This window comes from Populus alba, chromosome 8 (genome assembly GCF_005239225.2).
Source record: "Populus alba chromosome 8, ASM523922v2, whole genome shotgun sequence".
In the NCBI taxonomy this organism is placed as follows: domain Eukaryota; kingdom Viridiplantae; phylum Streptophyta; class Magnoliopsida; order Malpighiales; family Salicaceae; genus Populus; species Populus alba.
Window position 1 is genome coordinate 3,704,018 of NC_133291.1, and position 22,169 is coordinate 3,726,186.

At 35.5% G+C, this 22,169-nt stretch overlaps 3 protein-coding genes across 7 annotated transcripts; 2 read left to right on the top strand and 1 right to left on the bottom strand.

Annotated features, from left to right (window-relative positions):
• The first annotated feature begins 3,829 nt into the window (after positions 1 to 3,829).
• LOC118052260 (ultraviolet-B receptor UVR8) lies at positions 3,830 to 9,885 on the top strand. 5 transcript variants are annotated; one of them, XM_035063176.2, is made up of 12 exons: positions 3,834 to 4,364; positions 5,157 to 5,230; positions 5,339 to 5,423; positions 5,537 to 5,668; positions 5,757 to 5,999; positions 6,172 to 6,414; positions 6,683 to 6,726; positions 7,983 to 8,165; positions 8,589 to 8,679; positions 9,189 to 9,232; positions 9,455 to 9,615; positions 9,724 to 9,885. In XM_035063176.2, the coding sequence occupies exons 1-11, from the start codon at positions 4,169 to 4,171 to the stop codon at positions 9,575 to 9,577; spliced, it is 1,458 nt and encodes a 485-aa protein (XP_034919067.1). In that variant the 5' UTR covers positions 3,834 to 4,168; the 3' UTR covers positions 9,578 to 9,615; positions 9,724 to 9,885. The 5 variants fall into 5 exon arrangements, with proteins under 5 accessions (XP_034919070.1, XP_034919067.1, XP_034919066.1 ...); XM_035063175.2 differs by having other exon boundaries at positions 3,836 to 4,364; positions 9,455 to 9,885; XM_035063177.2 differs by having other exon boundaries at positions 3,841 to 4,364; positions 6,178 to 6,414; positions 9,455 to 9,885.
• Positions 9,886 to 13,388: 3,503 nt separating this feature from the next.
• Positions 13,389 to 17,329, top strand: LOC118052258 (wall-associated receptor kinase-like 20). Its single transcript, XM_035063173.2, has 3 exons — positions 13,389 to 14,291; positions 14,418 to 14,477; positions 16,056 to 17,329. Exons 1-3 carry the CDS (start codon positions 13,520 to 13,522, stop codon positions 17,114 to 17,116), a joined length of 1,893 nt encoding a protein of 630 aa, XP_034919064.1. The 5' UTR covers positions 13,389 to 13,519; the 3' UTR covers positions 17,117 to 17,329.
• A 738-nt stretch (positions 17,330 to 18,067) lies between these two features.
• On the bottom strand, positions 18,068 to 20,134 carry LOC118052259 (uncharacterized). Its single transcript, XM_035063174.2, has 2 exons — positions 19,638 to 20,134; positions 18,068 to 18,759 (listed from the first exon to the last, which is right to left on the bottom strand). The coding sequence occupies exons 1-2, from the start codon at positions 19,978 to 19,980 to the stop codon at positions 18,221 to 18,223; spliced, it is 882 nt and encodes a 293-aa protein (XP_034919065.1). The 5' UTR covers positions 19,981 to 20,134; the 3' UTR covers positions 18,068 to 18,220.
• Between the last annotated feature and the right edge of the window lie 2,035 nt (positions 20,135 to 22,169).

Below are 22,169 nucleotides of genomic sequence, written 5' to 3' on the forward strand. Positions count from 1 at the left end.
TATAATATTTTTTGTTGAGAAATGATATATATATATATATATATATATATATATATATATACTTTTTTAATATCAGTAAAATATATAAAAAATTATTTTTTTTTAAAAATACCAATGAAATACAATTCGGTCTCTAAATCTTGACCACTCAAGTCTTGCCCGACACGGAGCTGGTCTATTCTCATCTTATCCCGACACGGAGCTGGTCTATTCTTATGTTATCCCGACACGGAGCTGGTCTATTCTCATCTTACCACGTGTAGTGGCCGCTTGTCGTGGAGCTTGCATAATTTGCAGTCCCCATCGATGCAACATTAAGCTTGCTAACAATTGAAAAACAGCACTGCTGGCTACTTCTCATCTGCAAATAATTTCTAACATGACTAGGCTTAACTTGAAGCATGGAATCACTAGCTAAACATAAAAAATAAAAAAAAATATGAAATCACAACTAATTAATATCTCTGAATAAAAATGATGTGCGCGCACGCGTATATAGATAAAAACATTTTTTATTAGAAAAATAGTGCTTTATATATAAAATAAATATGTTTTTAAAATAGTTTTAGAATGGATTTTCATTCTTTATAAAAGAGCGAAGAAAGGAATACATTTCTTCTTCTTTTTCTTCAATTATTTCTATCTCTTATATTCTAAAATAATAATTAAAAGATATCCAAAATTATCAACTTTCCTCTTCAAGGAGTGTCCAAAAAACCAGAAGTTACAATAACAAACATGCGACTGTTATAGGGCCTTTACCAACTCAGGACGTAGCCACTGAGTCGGCCCAGAATATGAATTTTGTCGAGGTCACCAACTGTAAACTGAATAAACTTCCGTTCACTAATTTTTGGTGGGGTATAAAGTACGGATCCGTAAAACCACATTCTAAGTCTGTGGACTGCAAAAACACTTGCATTTTGGGCCTCGCGAAACCACAAAATCGGTGGCCCCAGATTGTCAAAGTAGGACCCTCTAATAATACGTGCCTGTCTCTTTAATCATTTGATGGGCTCACTTGTGTATACGGTGATCAATCATGTGGCTACGAAAGCATCATCCATGATTGTAGATTCCCCAAGCATCATCCATGACTGCTGATAGGGTTAGCTAATCTGGACAGCTACTTGCATGGCTCAGCTGAGAGGTCCAATCATTGTGAGAAAAGGGCCCATGACTGAGTGGTGAATTATATATTTGCAGGCCCAACAGGGTGACATCCTGGGCCTTGGAGAAGAGGTGGGAAGTTTTGCAACACAGATGAACATCACATAATAATTTCAGCACCTGTCGGTCAACTGGATTGCATGAACATACAATAATTTGTAAGCGAGGATGTGCAATGGCCTACATGGACCGAGAAAATAAAAATAACGAGTTATTCTTCAATCCGTAATTTTATTTCAATTTAACCCCCCCAGGACACTACTAGTAAATCTTGACCAATTTTTGTTTAATCATAGATATCTGGACTAATTTATGTGCATCTCGATTAATTTTTAAAATTTTTTAAATTAATAACTATATAAATTTCAAGTAATTCTAAAATTTATAAAACTTGATAACTTATAATTTAATTAATTGTGTAACACCCTCTGAATTATGTGTCACTGATATTGGTTTAGGAAGTGATCGTGTGTTGGAGACAAAGGTACAAATTAGGTGGTTGATCTCCTATGTTCCGTGTCGAGTAGGTGTAATAGTCTCGCATGCAGACAGCAATTGTTCAACACCCAAGTTTTTAAGGAACACCGTTCGAATTGATGCATTGACAGCTTCGTGAAGGAAAAAAATCACAACTTTCTTCTGAAATAAAATAAAAAATTAATGGAAAAGTAAAAAGTAAACTACTTTTTAACACCTAAAGCAAGATCAAACATACCAACGCAAGGGAACACGAACACATGTCGGTGGTTGATGTCCCGCTCTCTCAACTCCTGGGTTACAATCATTCGACAAGGTCGTCAAGCTTGCGATGTTATAAGCTCGGTGATGGGTCCATTTGCTTGTCTGGGAAATGTCGGCCTCATGTTGTTGGAAATTCCTGTAATTCGGCCAGCTCTTCTTATATTTTATTCTGTGTTTATGTTCGAAAGTAAAAACACTCGAATGTCCCGTGATACAATTTTACGTGGCATCACTGGCATAAGTCATCTCGAGGCTAGAAATTATTGAAAATGCCAGCCTTGCGGCTATAACTACAAAAGCGTAATCATCTTGAAAGGAACAGCATGCACTTCATTTTCTAATTTCTACACCCAGTAGAGCTGCTTCTTCCTTGAAAAAATAAATAAAAAATTGTGGTGTGCGGTTTGAAAAAAAACCGCGGCTAGGTTGCAGAAAAAATGAGGAGAATGTTTATTTTTGTGTTTTAAAAGTATTTTTTTATAAATAATTTATTAATTTATTTTTTTGTATTTCAAATTAATTTTTCTAGTATTTTCTAATTCTTTTGATTTACTGATATCTAATATATATTTTTTAAAAAATACTTAAAAAAACATGGTTACAGTGAAATATATATATTTTTTTACTTCTACAGCAGTGTACACTTTTTTAGGGTCATGACAGCTCGTAGTCGCCGGGAAAAAAAAAACGTATGCAGTCCTCTATATGGGACCCGCAGTGCAAATGTAAGGACCAAATCCTTCACGCACTACAGCATCAGTGGACTGGCGATACTGTGGCCAGCAAAAAGAGGGAAAAAAGTTTTGTGGACTTGTGGTTGCTTCGCTGTATGAGGAAATTCTCTTAGTGCTGTACTTTTTTCCAAGAGGGGAAAAAAGCCTTCCCAGTGTACGCTTAACATGTTTTTATCAGTTAGATTATTTTTAGCGACAAGTTTAAGCTGGAAGGTAGTAAATTGATGGGGTTTTTTTTTTTTTTAGTTTTTGGATAATCTTAATTATGAAAAAACATTAAAAAAAAATAAACATGCTTTTGTAAAATTACCAATATTAAACATGTTGTCAATACTTGTTTGGGAGTGTAGTTACGGTTGTTTTTTAAAATGCATCAATATTTTTTTTATTTTTAAAAAAATTATTTTTAAAATTAACATATTAAAATTTTTTAAAAATATATATATTTTTAAAAATTATTGGTATAGCCGCGTTTTAAAATTCTAGATATAGACAAAACAGACACCTCTCTTCTGTAAATAAACTACACGAATGTTCACCATTACGCGTGTCAATGCTAAACCCAGCTTCTTCTTCTTCTTCTTTTCCCATCCCATGTATAATGTCATGCTTTCCCCTCTAATTGATTACACAGGAATCTATAAACAGTATGGATGGAAATGATTTCAGTTCTAACAGTATAAAAAATTATAATATTTATTTGTTTGAAAATATATTAAAATAATTTTTTTTATTTTTAAAAATTATTCTTGGCATTAATACATTAAGATAATTAAAAAATATTATTTTAATAGTTTGCTTTTTAAAATTTTCATGAAATGAATGGAATTACATGTAACCTATGACGATTGAACGATATAGAAAACAATTACATAAAAGACAGATAAACACAAAAATGAAATAAAGATATATACAATCACCCAAAGAAAATGATAACAATTCTTGTATAAAATAATATTTTTTTAATCTGCCTCTACCTTTTCTCTCCCAACAAATGACATGGCATGACCCTTTTCCAAACATCCATCACTAGTAACCCGACCCGTGTAAGGTTTGACTCTTCATAGGCAGCAAGCACGTGTCACACGTTAACAGCCATTTCACGCCATCTCTATATATAGCCAAGCAAGCAAAAGTCTCATAGGCAGCAAGCAAAGTCTATTTTTTTCAATTAAGAGGCCCGACTTTCCAGAAACTTCCGAGAACTCCTGGCTAGAATTAACTGATTAATCTAGCGGCTCATATATAGCCACGTGTTCGTTGAACCCACGTGAGCATCCTAGGTGGCACCTTCTATTTTCTTGAAAATGATACGCCCCTTTTATTGCCACCATTTCTACTCTCTATTACTTGCCAAAAAAACACGCACAAAACCCCAAAATTTCGTCCCAAAATAAATAAAAAATAAGAAAAACTAACAGGAAAAACAGTAGCGAGTATTGGAAAAAACAATTTCCAATAAAATTTTCCGCGGGTATTGATATATCTTTTATTTTTTTCTACATATAAAAATATAATAAAGAATGAATGGGGAGGGAAAGGAAGAGGGGGTGGTGAACATGGATGTGCATAATGAGAAATTGGTGTATATGTGGGGATATTTACCTGGTGCTTTGCCACAAAGGTCGCCGATTTTGTCTCCCCTTGCTGTTAGGTCTACTGTGCATGCGTGGAAGGACGTTTGTGGCGGCGGTTGCGGTTTTGCCATGGCCATTTCCGGTGATTTTTCATTTATCTCTTTCAATTTTCTTTAATTTTTTTCTTGGGTGGTTCAGAGATTATATACTGGAATGGCATTAACTTGGGTTATGATGGAAAAATGGAGGGTTTTCCAGTACATTTGATTTTCATTCTGTTTGGTTGCCGAGAAAATGTGGGAAAGGGAGGGAAAGGGAGAGAAAGTGAGGATTTTTTTTTTCGTTTGTTTTTATTCTATTTTGGTACTGGTGATGAGCTTAACTGGGCTAAAATGGGAATAATGAAGGTAGTTAAGTGAGGTTTTTTACTTTGCTTGGTCTAAATCCTCATTTTTGCATTTCTATTATTTAATTTTGTCTCAATTTGCTTTTTAGACAATTTCAAGTTTAAATTAAGTTGCTTCTGACATTTAATTTCGGGGGATCGCTTTTTTTTTTTTAATTTCAGTTTTCAAAGCAACAGTATTCACTTTTCACATTAAAGAAAGAAAATTTAGCTTTTCTTGGATGCAAGCCATTTTTTCTTGCCCCCTTTCTTATTTCAACATTTTGACTCTGATTAGACGCTAGAATTGTTTTCTTGCTGTAATTTGCATTCAATTGTCATTTGAAGTACCTTTAATTTCTGTTTGGCCCCTTCTTGCTTTCCTCTTAATTGAAGCTTGAGTAATAAGATTAGTGGATGCGCACACACTTTACTTTTTCTTGCTTCCCTTCAAAACTAATAAAAGCATCATTTCATTCCCATTCAATTGATTTTTCTACTTGATTTAGAAAATAGTAGTGTTTTTACTCATGGTTGTTGTTTAATCAGAGTCTGGAAAGCTCATTACATGGGGTTCAACAGATGATCTAGGTCAAAGCTATGTCACATCCGGGAAGCATGGGGTAGCGCTGCACCATAAAACACTTCAACTTCATTCCGTATGTGTTGATTAATTTTACATGTTTTAGAACTGACAAACAAGTTTTTTTTTTTTTTTTTTTCTTGTTAAGGAAACTCCTGAGGCTTTCCCTCTCCCAACAGAGGCTTCCATTGTAAAAGCTGCGGCTGGCTGGGCGCATTGTGTAGCAGCTACAGGTAAATAACTGTACGCAAGGGCACTGTTGAAGTCTTGCTTTGATAAATAATTCATTATGCATCATATTACGTTGCCTAAAATGACTAAGCCTTTTTTGACTTCTCAAGTACAGACAATGGAGAAGTCTATACATGGGGATGGAAAGAATGTATTCCCTCAGGGAAAGTCTTTAGTGATCAATCAGGGGCGGGAGGAATGGAGAAGGATGTGTTTGAAAGGCAGAATCTTTTTTTTACAGAGCAAGGTACTTTCCATCTGGCTACCTTTTCAAACACAGTGCACCAAGTAATTTACTCTTAGTAAGCTAATGTGTGAATGGTGATCATTTGCAGGCAGCCCTCGCTCTCAAGGTTCAAGGTCCAGTGGTGGAAGTGGAACTTTGTCCGGGCTTGATGGTAGAGGAAGTAAAGATGAAAGTACAAAGAGGCGGAGAATATTATCAGCAAAACAAGCAGCTGAAAGCTCATCCACTGGAGATGAAACACCGTCAGCTTTCCCATGCCTAGTAACACTTAATCCCGGAGTGAGGATTGTCACTGTTTCTGCTGGCGGGCGCCACACTTTAGCATTGTCAGGTAAGTCCTCACCTGGGATAGTGCTGTGCTGACCCAGTATTTTCACGTGTAGTTCTCTATTCAAGGAAATCATGGTAACAAAATGATAGGCAGTATGAAGCCTGAAGCCATGGAAGATCTTTTATGTAAAGCAACTAAGCAAGACATTTGATGTATCCTAATTTTTCTGAAGTTTCAGATATAGGACAGGTGTGGGGTTGGGGCTATGGTGGCGAAGGGCAGCTTGGTTTGGGCTCCCGAATACGGATGGTGTCCTCTCCTCATCCCATACCTTGCATTGACTCTTCTTATGGAAAAGAGAGAGCTGCAGTGCTTTCTCGAGGGGGCATGACTTCAGAGGGACAGGGTTTTAGAGTTCCTGGAACTTATGTTAAAGGGATCGCTTGTGGAGGTCGACACAGTGCAGTGATTACAGGTATGATTGAATGATGATCTTTTTTGATGATCATACTGCTATGTTGAATTTGTTATTCAATGAACAAGCAACATGCTTTAGGTGCATTTGAGCCCTGCAGTTGGTTTACTTGCATCAGGATGTACAACAACAAGATTTATGACCTAGACTGCAAGTTTTGAATTCTGGCCACAGCCCGCATGATCAATGCATACCTGTTTTCCTTTTTATTGTGTTTTATGACCTTCACATGTATTAATTGATACTTTTGGCATCAAACTTATTACAGATGCTGGAGCATTACTTACTTTTGGCTGGGGACTTTATGGACAGGTACTTTGGTCTAGTAGATGCTTGGCAGTCAATGAGTCTCTCCTGGGGTTTTCTATTTTCTGAAAGTAAATTTTTTGTGTTGTGTGACCTGTTCCGTGCTTTTTTATTTGAAAAATGCATTTTTCATTATTCATACGTTACCTAGCTATGTGTTTCAGCGAATATGGACTTGATCTGACTCCTGTGCATCTGTTTTAACCACTCGAATATTAAATGTTGGGTCTGTTTCTTGACTGTCAAACCTCATTTGGATGATACTTTCAAACATCTTGGCCAGTAAAAAGTGATTTTGATGCCATGAGAATTGACCTACATTTGTTATTACTGCTTATGATGCAATCTTTTCCTTGTGTGGGACACACCCCTTATGAGCAACTGCAGAAACATTTTGTAAAGTTGCCATACTTATGAAATAGCACCACCAAAGGAAAGAGTGGATGCACATCCGATTAAACTTTTCTATTTCGAGAATAACTCTAAATTTCATCTCCAGTGATGCACCTTTGAATATCTAGGAGGTTCACTACTTTCAGCAGATTTTTCTTTGAAGTCCTTTCGATATTAAAATCATCAGACTTTAAGGTTCACTGTTTTCAGCAGCTTCTTCTTTCATCCATGTTTACTTGCTATAGTTTAAGCTATTATGCTTTCAGAACCTTCGTGCTTTGTATAAGCTTCAGTTCTTGCACATTGGTTGCAAATCAAACTTGAAAGTATCCCCTCAAATGCAAGTAAAGAATTCATGTCTTGAAGCAATGAAGATACATGTTTATGGTGGATATAATTAGTCATTTCTTGATAGTGTAGTTGATTGCAAAGTTGCAGTGGATTTAAATTACCAACTGTTTTCCCCAATCTTGAATTATTAAATCCTATAGTGTTTCTGCCCATTCGGTTTCTAGATTCTGAAGTTCATTGGTCATGCCTTCAAGATTGTGTAACTAAAGGTTCCTGGAGCATGTTTTGTTGAACCATGCTTTTCTTCTTAAACTAGCAGTTCAAAAGTTTAATCTGGGGGTGACAGTTTCCAGCATTACCATTCTTCAGTATTGACATGTAGGTAATGTAGATAACAGTGGAGAAAAAGAAATGTAGATGTTGAAAATGAGGTCCACTCGAACAAGGGATTATCTATTTACTCTCTCTCTTTTCATTGCTTATATATTTATATTTTTCTTGTGATTAATTTTATTGCTGCGCGCTTTGGCTTATCATGGTTAAAGGAATAAAATCTGTTGTTATATTGTTTTTTCAAGTGTGGTCAAGGAAGTACAGATGATGAGTTAAGCCCTACTTGTGTATCTTCCTTGCTGGGAATTAGGATAGAGGGAGTTGCTGCAGGGCTATGGCATACAGTCTGTGTTTCTGCTGATGGTGATCTCTACACATTTGGTGGGAATCAGTTTGGACAGTTGGGAACTGGTGGTGACCAAGCAGAGGTATATTACAAATTATAACTGGGTTGCTCAAGTTTCCTCTTTCCCTTGACTGCAGGATAGTAAATAGAAATGCTGATTTTTTGATATGATAAGACGGTGTACATATAATAAGATCTCAAAGTAAGACTAATTCGATTGCATTTAGCATTTCATCAACAAAATACAGAAAAATGTGTTGCTTAAAAAGAAAAAGGTTATTAATTATTCTTCATCACCAATAGAATACTGGGGTGTGTAGATTCTAGAGTTTCAAAATTTCATTTTGGGCACTGAAAGATCTAAGCGCTGGTACTGCACTAAATCTTAATCATCATCATTGTCACTGACTACTGACACCTCAAACATAGCTACTATGTTAGCAAATGTTTTTATCTTGAAGAATTTTCTGTGGTTAACTTTACAATTTATTGAATTTTAAATCAGACTCTTCCCAGACTCTTGGAAGCTCCGAGCTTGGAAAATATACATGCAAAAACTATTTCTTGTGGGGCTCGCCACAGTACTGTAATTTCAGGTTTGTGGCTATTTTTAGGCTTCCTCATCTCCCTGTTTGGTGTTAAACCAACAAATACGTCATTCCATTTCCAGTGGACGTTCTTTGATCTTGTTGGCAACAGACTGACATTTAATGTTGTGGCTGGGTGAAACAAAAATCTGAATGCTTGTCTAAATCCTAAAAACATAAATGTGATGACTGCATGGAAAAATAAAAGGACCAGTTTGAAAGGTATAAACATATAGCCAATGTAAAACATAGGTTTTTAGCATAATAAATAACTGATCAGGAACCAGACCAGTTAAAAGATTGTTTGGTGGTGAATGAGATGTTGCAATCATTGATGTATGTAAAAAATAGCGCAAATATGTGTTCATTACAACAATTAAATAATTATATATTCACCATTCTGTTAAGTACTATTACAATACTTTTTAGACTTGTGACCCATATGCATGTTCTTAGAATTACGTTGGATGTATACTACATAACTATGAAGCCTGACGCTCTGCTTTTGTTTCTCGAAGAGGATGGAAAAGTGTTCTGCTGGGGCTGGAACAAGTATGGCCAGGTACTTATGCTTAATCCCAATCAATCATCTAATTTGCGAGCATCTGGAATGACATTGGAATGCATTCATTTCTGTGATTCATATCAAGCTAAATAAGCCTCCGTTGTTGTTTATAATGTTTACCATGCACTATAATTGATATGGAATTCAGGTTCACATCATTATGTTCCAATGTTTATGTCTGCCAATTTAAGGACGTATGATTTTGTTATTGTGAAACAGCTTGGCTTGGGTGATGTGATTGACCGCAATGTTCCTTCTCAAGTTACCATTGATGGCTGTGTCCCTAAAAATGTAGCATGTGGCTGGTGGCATACCCTACTTCTGGCCGAGTCACCTACCTGAGTATCTGACTCTGCCTAGCCTTGGCCCATTTTTGTTAGGTAAGAAGTGTTTTCAGACCGCTGACATATCATTAAGATCCATGTATAGCTACTTGCAGTAGCTTGTATGCTTACACATGTGCTCGTCCTCATTCTTTCGTGGCTCAGGTTCACCACATAGTTCCATCTCTTGAAACTATTACAATGATACAACGCTATCAAGATGTAAAACATGATCTAGCTAGGTCCGTTGTGTATATTTTATTTAGTAGCATTTGAACATTATACTGTACTCAATGTCATGAAAAGTCAAGTATTGTTGTGTATAAAGTGTTCCGGAGTCTGTTAACTTAATGCAAGCTTGCTATTAATTGTGCTTCGCTCATGTTATGTTTCCAAACCGCGCTTGAGGAAAGCGAAAACAAGTGCTGTTTTGGATACCAAAAATGAACGAGTTGCAGCATTTCATTTTCTGGTGATCGTAAGTGGGTTGTGACCTCAGATTTTCCGTGAATTTGCCCGGGATTGTGCCATCGAGGGTTACTTTTCTTAGAAGAGTCTCAGTTTGCATTTTCTCTTTTGAGATGTGAAATCTGAACATGGACACCAGGCTTGAAAAAGTTCCCATGGGGATGGAGACTGATGAAACGTTCAATTTATAAGCTTTTCCTGACCTCCTAAAAAAACACAAACACTTTAAATAGGAAGCTTTAAGATGTTGTCGCCTCCCTGAATCAGAGGGATGCTCAAATGACCTTTTTGTCTCCTTATATGGTAAAGAAATTCGGGCTCACAATCTTACGATGAAGGTCGCATGTATAAATCCTGATCAGGAACAGAAAGGATTTTAATACATTCGTGAAATGTAAGATTTTAACTTGGTCTCATAAATTCTTATCCACCACCAATTATAAACTTCGTGTCTGAGAATCTTGGTGATAGTTTAAAGGTCAAAACCAACTAGCGTGTTCTTGGATAAAATGTCAATGGCGTCCTGCTGAATCCGGGGGGCGTTCTTTTCACGGGAAGAATATTAATGACTAAGAATATGGTTTCTTATTAGTATTTCAGTGTTCTCCGCCTACTTCGAAGCTTCTTGTCCATCCTTATCTGGCTCAACGCATACAATAATTGTCCGGCAAGGTTTGGTGGCAAATAGCAGCTGCTGACATTATGGCTATTATTTGAAGACGACTTTGAAGTCTCCTGGATGAGCCTGGCAGCCTGCATAGCATTAATGTGTCAAGTATCAGTTGTGGGGTCCTTTCCTTTTTGTATCTTTAAGCAAAGTCAAAATTCAAAAATATGTATGGCAACCTTTTCTGCAGGAATGTGCTAAAAAATTCCCATATTAGTGTAGTCTCCTTTCTGTTTTCTGGGTCATGAAGGACGGGGGAACTGGGTAGAGAGTTAAGGGCACCATGGCACGCTTAAACATAATTTTACATCTTAATCCTAAAATCTGAAAATATTTTAATTATATCCTTGAAATTAAAAATTATTTCTTAGTAAATTTGTATTCAATCTAATTGCTTTGCTAACAAAGAAACGAGAGATAAGGGTCAATATATCCAAATTGAAAGGCTTCAGTGAACCCCATCCCACTGAAAAAAATCCTTGATTGTGAAAAAAAAATAATTTATATAAAAAAATTAAACTTATATTTTTAAATGATAAACTGCCATAATATCAAATTACAACAATGTCAAACACGTAATTAGCCACTAGTTGCTCTAAAAAATTTCCTGGTTGGATCTTACCTGTCCACGTGTAAATATTTATTTTTTATTTATGGCAACAGTAGCTGTGGGGTGGTTATGAGCTGGTAAGGTATATGTTATGGGATATGAATGGAGTACTTCTTGCAGGGAGATTAGAAGTGGGCTTTACCTAAAGATTCCAGTCAAAGTCAATGCAGAATGCAACTAGTAAAATGAACTTGAAAGCGGTGGCAGAGTCAGGAATTTATTTGAGGCGGGGCTAAGATTATAAAATTTTCTTCTAGAGGGCCAAGATTATTCATCCTGCATAAACTATTTATTTCATATATGCTGCTAATATTTTACAATCCCTTGAGAACATGAATTGCAAGGGAGAAAAAAGAACTTCAGTAGTTCTTTTTACTGAGCTTTTTAATTATTTTAATTTATCGAGTTTTCAATCAAATAACCTGAAAACCAGACAAATCAAGTTATGGAAGTTCGGTTTAGTATTCCTGTTTTGATTTGTTCATCTCCGGTCGAAGCGCACGCCCATTTGCCTCTCTTAAACATCAGAATCATGCCAGTTTGGTAGAGCCTCACTTTGATTTTCATTTATTCATTCCAATCCCTCGGATCAATTTGAGCTATATTCATGTAATGAAATTATAGCTTAAAAATTTATTCGAGATATTATTTGTTTTTGTGTTTTAAAAATATTTTTTTAAAAAATTAAATATTTTTTATTTTTTTCTTTTTTTTAAATTAATATTTTTTAGTGTTTTTAGATATTTTTAATATGCTAATTTTAAAAATAAAAAAAATTATTTTGATATATTTTTAAATAAAAAACAACTACAAATAATATTTAAATATTATTTTAAAATAGGAGGCATGAGAAAATGTTATATAGAGAGGATGAAGACAATTGGAGCTTTTCTCATGCATTGTTTTTATTTTCAGTGTGTTGAGTTTTTCTCCTTTCAATGACATTTATTATTTCGTTTAGTTATTTTCTATCATTTTATATGATGGAATCAAAGGAAAAACATGTAATATATTTACACTTATAAAATTATTTTATAAAAGTACATTTCGAGAATAAAAGAATATTAAATAAATTGAAATAACTCCACTCATTAGAAGAAAAAACTTGAATAAAAAAATCGTGATAGAAAACACCATCACCTCTCTAAATATCCATCTGTGCACCAATTCTCGTGAGTTTTTTTTTTTTTTATTATTCCATTTGATGGAAAGTTTAAATTATTAGTTAGCACCGTTAGTATGCCGGGTACTCCGCCAGCCTTGCTTCCTGTGCAGTCCCAAATCACTATCGCAATATCGTTAACATTGACGAAATGAACACATCACTGACAAACAAAATTATTAATTTGAGACAAATGAAAGGTGATGCGTTGCCGTACAGTACTTGTCTTGTATCTTGTTATTATATTTAAAAAAAAATTGATTTTTTTTTAAATATATTTATATTAAAAATATTTTTTTAAGAAGCCAAAACTACCGTCCAAACATACCCTTGCTTGGCCACCCTCCACCAATCCACTCCGTCACCCTCCACTAATCCACTCCTTCAATTTTATCAAATAATTCTTGGATTAATTACCACTCTAATTATCATGCACAGATGGCACTAGGATTGAACCAATCAGACATGATAGGGTGATTAAGGTCGTAGTAGTAATTATTTTTTAAATATATTAATTATTTTTTATTTTTAAAAAATTATTTAAATTAGCATATTATAATAATAATAAAATAATTTAAAATAAAAAATATTTAAATTTTGAAAAAAAAATACTATTTCAAACGCAATTTCAGCAGCCCCTGTCTAGAAGAAGTGCTAAAAATCTATCTAATAATACAAAAAAGTCAAACATATCACACATAAGGACAAAAGCCAGTGTATTTAGTTACTGTTTTTTTTTTTTTTTTTGTTTGAAACTCCCTTTTATTTTAAAAATACATTTAGTTTAAAAAAAATGTTAAGTTGATAATTTTTTAAATATTTTTTAAATTATTTTAATGGATTGATAAAAATATTTTTTTAAAAAGATATTTTAATTTTAAAAATACATTACATTCCAAACACCGATTAAAGTCCACCAAGAATCTCCCACCATATCTGCCCATAATCACTGCCACGCCGCTATCAAATTATCATATCACAATCTTGATCATCACCAAAACGCAAACACATAAAAAACCTCGAAACCCAACTCCTCTGTGTCATCTCCCACACAATGAAACCACCACCACATCGCCTCCTCCTCACGGCGATCCTGCTCCTAAGATGCGCCATGTGCACATTCTCAGCCAAAAACTGCCCCAACTGTGGCACCACCCCGGTCCCCTACCCGTTTAGCACTGCTTCTACATGCGGGGATCCACAATACAAGATCAGGTGCAATTCAGGCACCCTCTTGTTTGATACACTCAACACCTCCTATCCGATCATGTCCATAAATCCATCCATCCAACGGCTAGTGATCCAACCAGCCAGTCTCTTACCAAACACATGTGTCACGTCTGATTACATCTACGAAGGTATCTCGTTAAACGAGAGCTTACCTTTTAACATCACAAGCGATAACACCATCATGTTTTTGAACTGTACGGAGTCGTTGCTTAGATCTCCGTTGAACTGTACCTCAACCAGTTTGTGTCACGTGTACGTTAATAGTACCAAAGGGGAGGCTCCTTGTCAAGCTGCTCCTATTTGTTGTACTTTCAGGGCAGGCGGGTCATCGACGGCGCATAGAATAAGGGTAAAAGACACCGGGTGCAGGGCTTACACTAGTTTTGTTGGTTTGGATTCGGTTTTGCCCGTGGATAAGTGGTCTAACCCGGGACTGGCAATCGAGTGGGTGCTGCCTCAGGAACCGATTTGTGGGTCTCAGGCCGACTGTGATGGGAATTCTACTTGCCGGCCCGCTGCAAATCTGAGTGGGGTCAGGAGGTGTTACTGTACAGGTGGACTTCACTGGGATCCGATTCAAGGAATTTGTGCTCATGGTAAGTTTGCCTGTGCCCTCTAGTCATTTTGGATTGTGCTGTGGAACCTGAAAACCCTTAGTCTAGTTCTACTCTTGAAATGTTGATTTTTTTTGTTTGAAGAGTGTAATTTGGATTCCTGTGCAGATGCTACGTGTCAAAATGATGGGAGCTGTGGTGGATCAACAAAGACTGCTCTCATTGCTGGTACTTCTCTTGTCATTATTCAAGATGTTTGACTGCTTACTATAATAATTGCATCTCCAATAAATACCCAAATGGAGAGATGCTACGTTAAATAGTCGAATTGATAAAATAATCTTTTTAATAATATAAATATAAATATAATTTATTTATTTATATATATATTTGAATGGTAAAAAATGATGTAGAAGAGCCATTTATATTTTAATAAATTTTATATTAAACTAATTTTAATCTAATTATATAACTAACTTAGTTGTTTTTTATATAATATAATAATGTCTTTTCAATGTCCTTTCATGTACTTGTAGTTTTTCTATAAAAAAATGTAGAAATAATATTTTAAAACAAGAATAAGTATTTTAGCTATTTATATAGCTTATTCATTGAAATTATTAAAATTATAAATAAAAGGTAGAAATATAATTTTTTTTTATTTTTGCTATTTTTTTAGCTGTTTCTTTAGAGATGCTCTAATAATCTCAACTGATGATTTGCAACATCTAGGAATCTAGGAATGATTTCACTCAAATTTCGTATTTTTAACAATTGAACCGGTAAACACCACTTGCACCCTTTTTTTTACCTTGATTTAACTATTGCCGTGTCTCTGTCTTGGCAGCTATTTTTTCTTTCTTCTTCCTTTCTTTTCTTGATTGATATTTGTTTTTGTTTTATAAAAATATTTTTTAAAAAATCAAATTTTTTATTCAAATTAAGTTTCCTTATTATTTTGAAATAAATCCTTTTATATGTTAATATCAAAAATATATTTAATTTTAAAATAAAAAACATTTAAAAAGCAGCTACCAAGACTTTTGATCATAATTAGGTAAAAGAAAACTACTTTTAACAATTTCTTAGTTTTCTTTCGTGTTTTGATTTTTCATTTGACCAACGTCGACAATGATCCAAGCTTCCCAGTCCTAACTCCTAACTACTACTACATTCTTAGGTTATAAAAAAATTAGAAAAAAATATAAAATAGCCCATCGGGCCTCAGTCGTGACGGCTGGAGTCGACATTCTAGAAGCAAGATGGAAAATTTTAGAAAGGAACAGTTGCCTTGCTATCCATCCCATGAACTCTTTCAGCATTTGACGTGCAGGATATCAAACCCTCCGACTCTCCTGCTACGTGTAGAGGACTCTCTCTTTTTCTTCAAATGTTAACATAATACGTAGCCATGCTTGCCACCCTCAGAACAATTTACAAGGCAGTTGAGCACCAATAAAATTAGCTTCTTGATCATAAGCTGCAAAATAACAAGGAAATGACTATGGGGGCTTAGATTGATGCGAAGCATTAACACATCGATGGACAAAGGTTCTGAGATGCTGCAGTTATGGCATCAAGAACCCATAGAGGTCCCAATGTGAGACATGTCTTCCTGTGTAGCAGGGTGGGAGACAACGAACCATAGTAGGGAGATGAAGACCTCAGGACACTACTTTTTTTGTTTCATTTTTCTGTTCCGTGATTGTTAATTGTTTTTGCAGAGGATTCTTTATACTATAAAGCTCCAGAGCCATTCTCTCCTCTCTCTTATTTATGTCTAACAAGACCCAAAAATTTCTATAGGTTTAACATCTGGGATTGGTTTGACTCTTTTGGTGATCGTCATATCTGTCCTGCTCTATAAACGCCGTAGACGGATCAAAGAAGCACAAGAACGCCTGGCTAGAGAACGTGAAGAGATCCTGAACGCGGGTGGAAGCAGAGCAGCAAAAATCTTCACAGGCAAACAGATAAAGAAGGCTACAAACAATTTCTCAAAAGACCGCCTATTAGGAGCCGGTGGCTATGGTGAAGTTTTTAAAGGCATTCTTGATGATGGCACAGTAGTAGCTGTCAAGTGTGCCAAGCTTGGAAACACCAAGGGAACTGACCAGGTGCTCAATGAGGTCCGAATTCTATGCCAAGTCAATCATAAAAGCCTTGTGTGCTTGCTTGGTTGCTGTGTGGAGCTTCAGCAACCTATACTCGTTTATGAGTACATTGAAAATGGAAATCTTCTTGATCGTCTACAAGGTCTAAAACCCGATGGAAAAAGCCAACTGTCTTGGTTACATCGCCTCCAAATTGCTCATGATACTGCTGATGGTCTTGCTTACCTGCATTTCTCAGCTGTTCCTTCAATATATCATCGAGACGTCAAGTCAAGCAATATACTTCTCGATGAGAAATTGAATGCCAAAGTTTCGGATTTCGGATTGTCAAGGTTAGCTCATAGTGATTTGAGTCACATATCAACCTGTGCCCAAGGCACTCTAGGGTATCTCGATCCTGAGTATTACAGGAAATATCAGTTGACTGATAAGAGCGATGTTTATAGTTTTGGGGTTGTGTTGTTGGAGCTATTGACTTCTCAAAAGGCATTAGATTTTACTAGACCGGAAGATGATATAAACCTGGCAGTTTATGTGCAGAGGATGATGGAAGAGGAAAAGCTAATGGACGTGATAGACCCATTTCTAAAGGTGAAGGCGAGCTCTCTGCAACTTGAGACCGTTAAGGCATTGGCATTTCTGGCTTTGAGCTGTATAGAGGAAAAGAGACAGAATAGGCCTTCTATGAAAGAAGTTGCTGAGGAAATTGAGTACATTACGACTATTGCAACAGCAAGGGAGGTCGAAAACTAGCTTGCAATATGCAGAGAACATTTGAAGACAGGTTTGGGTCTCTAGTATGGGGATTGATGATTTGAACGATCAGAATATGATGTGCTTGTGGAATTGATATTACTATACCTAGCTTGAGTTTGCTTGGCGCTTTGCCCTATATGTATATGGATATAATTACAATAAGATGTGATCATGAACATACATGCATCCTTTATATTTTTTTTTTTTAAAGAGTGAAAATGGACCGCTAACCCCAAAACACTGGATAGTCACATTGATCACTATTTTGCTTTGTGACCTGAGTGCTTTTGAGTTTTTATTTTTTTAAAAAAAATGATGGTTTTTTAGGAGAAAATCACTTTAAAAAATCATTTTCAACTATCACTCCCCGTTTTAGCTTGTAGGGTCTAGTGAGATCCTTAATTAGATTAAATCATACAAAACTAGTTCTCTGTGCCATCAATAGCTTTTTGTGCATAGATAACCAACATGATTGATTTTTATCTTGATGGAGTTATCAGCTTTCTTTCTTAAGTAAAGGGTCTTCTAAATTAGATAGATGTGATAAATTCTTAAATGTCCCAACAATTTATTTGGCCAGAGATGAGCTTGATGTCAATATCCTTGCAGCCTCCGGGGGATTTAGTTTCTTCTGCCGTAAAGAACTTGAGAATTTCAATCCCGCATAGCAGATTGCATATACAGAAGCAAAATCACTGCAATTGCAAAGCATTTAGCACGGTTGCAGACAACAGACAATTTCATCCAATTTTAGTTCATTGCATCTCAGCATCATGGTGCCCAACTGGCTAAAATCTTATTTCCCATTTATCATTGAGTATCTGCATGTTGAGATCAAACTTTCGATAAAGAGGCATAAAATGGACAATTTACTCTTCAGCATTTTGTTAAAAAATTTACTCCAGCATTTTTTTTAAAAATAATTCAAGGAGAAACAATAACAGAAGAGAACATCAAAATCCAGTCATGAACATTAAACGACTCTTATCTGATAATAAAATCCCAAGGTTGATGGAGAACAAGAAGCACTCTTCAGGAAGACAATATTAGGAAGCCTAGAACTGTGCTTAACAGTAGAAATGCACAGCAATTCTAAACAATCTAGTTCGTTCTTGGTGTGGCCCATTCAACTCGAAGGATTAGATTGTCATAACCATATCCATTGAGCTTGTTTATTGCCCTCTCAGCATCTTCCTTGCTTACAAAGTTCACAAAACCAAAGCCCCTGCTGACACCAGTCTTCTGATCAATAGCAACATAAACACGACTCACAGGACCAAATGTGCGGAAAAGTTCAAGCAAGTCAGGTTCTCTGGTGTCCTCTGATAAATTGGTAACCCTGACTGAATTTTCTTCATTCCTGCGCCTCATGTCCGATCCACTAGTTCTCTCTGCACCAGCCCTCATGCTTGGTGGGACATAAGCACCCTTGGTGGCTCCAGAGGCAGCCATAGCTGTTTCTGTTGCAGCAGGTTTATCGATGAAGGTTTCAGTCGGTTGAGCAAGATCCTTGTATGGGCATCGTGATGTCCAGTGATCACCCTTCTTACCACAAGTTCTGCAAACCATGAGAACAGCCCCGCCTTTACCTAACTGAGCCAAGTTATCTCCAGCTATCTTGGTGTCTTCTGCTTTCGTACCTTTTGGCATGCCAATGCATTATTAAAATGGAAAACCAACCAACACATAGACTTTAAGAAAAAATAGTCATTGACAAACAAGACTTTCAGATACACTCTAGAAGAATCTAAAGACCAGACATAAGAATTCTCCAAACTCAACCATCTCTCTGTAAAACATATGGAAGACTAGCAATGATTTTGGTTTGCAACTAAAAGTAACTATTGCATGCGTAAGGGTTGAGGGAATACTAGGCAAAAAACATTAATAAAATTAACAAGCAGAAAGCCAGTTTCAGTTCCAAGGCATCCAACTATACACGTAATACAAACACTAAAATCCAATGGGCAGACAATAACACATATTCTCTTGGAGAGGAGTCAGGACAGCAATAGATCCATTGATGCATTGCGGAAAGTTCAAGCCCCACAGCTTTTAAAAGCAAGTACACTCTCGCAGAATCAGGGAAAATTAACAACTTCAAGGCAGCATTGTCCTCCATGAATAAACCCAACAGAACAGTTTTGCAGAACTTCAGTAAAATATAAACAAATGTAGAGAAATCATTATATTCAGGAATGTAATCGATTGAACTATCAGAATGTAACACCGTTATTAATTAATTAGTTGCATAAAAGGGAAACTAGAACTCCGGATAACCATCAAATGCCACCAGCAGAGCTCAAATTTCGGTGAGCTTACTTAGCATTCATAATAAGAGAAAACAATTCGCTGGGAAGCTTATCTATGATTGGTTGGCCGCCCAGAACTGAACTATAAAACATGCAAATCCTTAAAGAATCAAGCGTGCGACAAAAATCAAGTTTCACACAAGCAGACATCTACTAGTACAGCAAAACGCATAAAAACGAAAAGAATGTTGAAATAAAAGAAATACCAGGGGCTCTAGGTCTTTCAAGCAAGATCTCTTCAGTAGAAACCATAGTAAGCCTGCTCCCAACATCCTCGTGAACTGCATCTCCAAACTTCGGCCAGTTTCGCCTCTCCACAGCCCGCTTGCTCAACCGAGCCTTAGCGAGTTTGCGGACTCGGGTCGTAGTCGTAATCTTAATCTTGTTACCATCATCGTTAAATTTGTACTCGATCACTTTTTTGATCCCGTTATCATCGGGCCCAATCACCTGTTTGGGAGGTAACAAAAAGTCTAGATCTTCACCATCGTCCTCGTCTAGCTCACCCCAACGCAGTTTGCCTGGCTTCGCTGATTTGTCTACAGACATGGTTAAGGTTAAGGATATTTTCTGGTGGCCGTCGGGGTTTGATTGGAGATGGTGCCTTTGTCTGTGTCTGTACAAGAAAAGTGCAAGTAGGGTTTGGTTTTTGATGATGTTTTGTTTGGGCGGTTACGCGACGTCGGTTATGGGTTAGTTGATAGACGAATCGAGTTCCTAGGATTTCTCTATGTGATTTTGACACAATATGATAAAGTTCTATTTTATTTATAAATTTATAATTATTTTATTTTTTATTTTCAATATCCACTCTTTATTATTTAATAATCCTAACGATAGAATTAGATATTTATTCCATATATATGATTATTATGAAAGGAAACAAAATATACAAATGAAGAGATGAATTGATATGTTTTTTTATTGGATTATTGTTTATTAAATTTGTCAAGATTGACAGGGCTCCGATTTTAACACGAAAAAGTACACCATGCTAATATGCCCCGGATGATCCACATCATAGAGTCAGGTGCTAGTGAGCACATTGAACTATCTATGTGGCTGAGAGCTCTCATAGCTTAGACACAACAACGCAGTTATCAGGGACGCGCTCTTTCATTAAGCTAATAGTCCATCGTGCGGGCCTTTTATCGAGGGCCCACTATGCCAAAAGAGAGAGAAACCCCATCCCTCTCTTTTCTTTTTATGTCCTCATGTCGCCACGTGGAAGGGACACATGTGATTGCAATTACTTTTTAAAATGTTTCTCACTTAAAAATATATCAAAATCATGTGTTTTTATTTTAAAAAAATTATTTTTGATATTAACACATCAAAATGATTTAAAAATATAAAAAAATATTAATTTTAAAAAAATATTATTTTTTTTAAATACAAAAACAAATAAAATCTAAGATGAAATTACGAATAGGATCCACATTACTATGGTTTGGCTTCTTTGTTTTTTTTGGACATGGGCTGTCAAAATCATCAATATCTCTCAGCACGTTGCCAAGGCTTGTAAAGTCCGGGCGGGCTTCGAGTAGAAGAAGATCAGACTAGGCCCATGTTCAAAAGTCGTAGTGTCCTTGTATGATTTTATTATAATAAAATAAATAGTGTCAAATAAGTTACAAGTAGACTAAAGTAAGACTCTTTGTATGAATAGTACAATGGAATCAATTTTACATAATCTCCTCGTAGTCATCTCTTTTATTAAAATCAAGAGGAGTTGTGAGTGATTCTTACAGAATTATTTCTTCATTTCTTAGTCAGTTTCACTTGAATAATCTTATACCAAACATGTTTTTTCAATTTTATTTACAATTAAATTCCTGCTATATTTTATTTATGCTCTTGTGTGGATTTATTGTGCTGGAAAGGAGACTTTTCTAGACTTTTTTCTATTGTTTGGATAGTTTTGTCTTTTCCAAATGTTCATTGGTTATTAAAAAATTATTCCAGAGTATGTTAGTTTTTTTCAAAATTTATGTACATTAAAAATACATTTTTAGCCCCGAAATCAATAAAATCTGGAACCTTAAAAGAAATACATTTATAATTATTGATAAGAGCTTTTTTTTCATCTTTTCATGAATCTTAAAATAGTTAAAATATTTCTTTACTCTCGGGGTAAACAAAAAGTCAAGTTGTTAACCAAGGATTTTTTCTTTCTTTCTCCGGCTAAAGTTAAAACACGTGTTTGCCTTTATCAAGGACAAAATAAGTTTATGCATTTAGGGGTATTTTTATCCTTTCAGATTATTGAGTTTTATTTTTTTTATTCTGGAAAATGACTGGGACGTTCTTATTTCACATCACCAAGTTGGTAGCATCCACACTCTTTCAGCAACATATGAGATGCCACCTAGTGACAAAACCCACCCTTTCATTGTGTTGTTGGAGATAATATCGTGTTTTCTTCCTTTAGATGGAGTACGTGATAGTGAAAATAATATCCTTTCAGGTGGTTTGTGATCTGTGATTTTTTTTTCTTTTCCTTTTATTATTAGAAAATGTACATGATTGTCCTTTTTGTTTCTGATAGTTCAATTTCAATTCATGTTTTTTTATTTTCTTATTAATTTTTTTATCATTCTTATTAAAATTTTGTTTGTTTTCATTATAATTCTTCAATTATAATTTCTAGTATGTTATTTTTTTCACATGGGTTCTTATTGTTTTAATGTTTATTGTTTTTTGTTTAATTTAACCCTTATTCTTTTGACTTGTTTTTT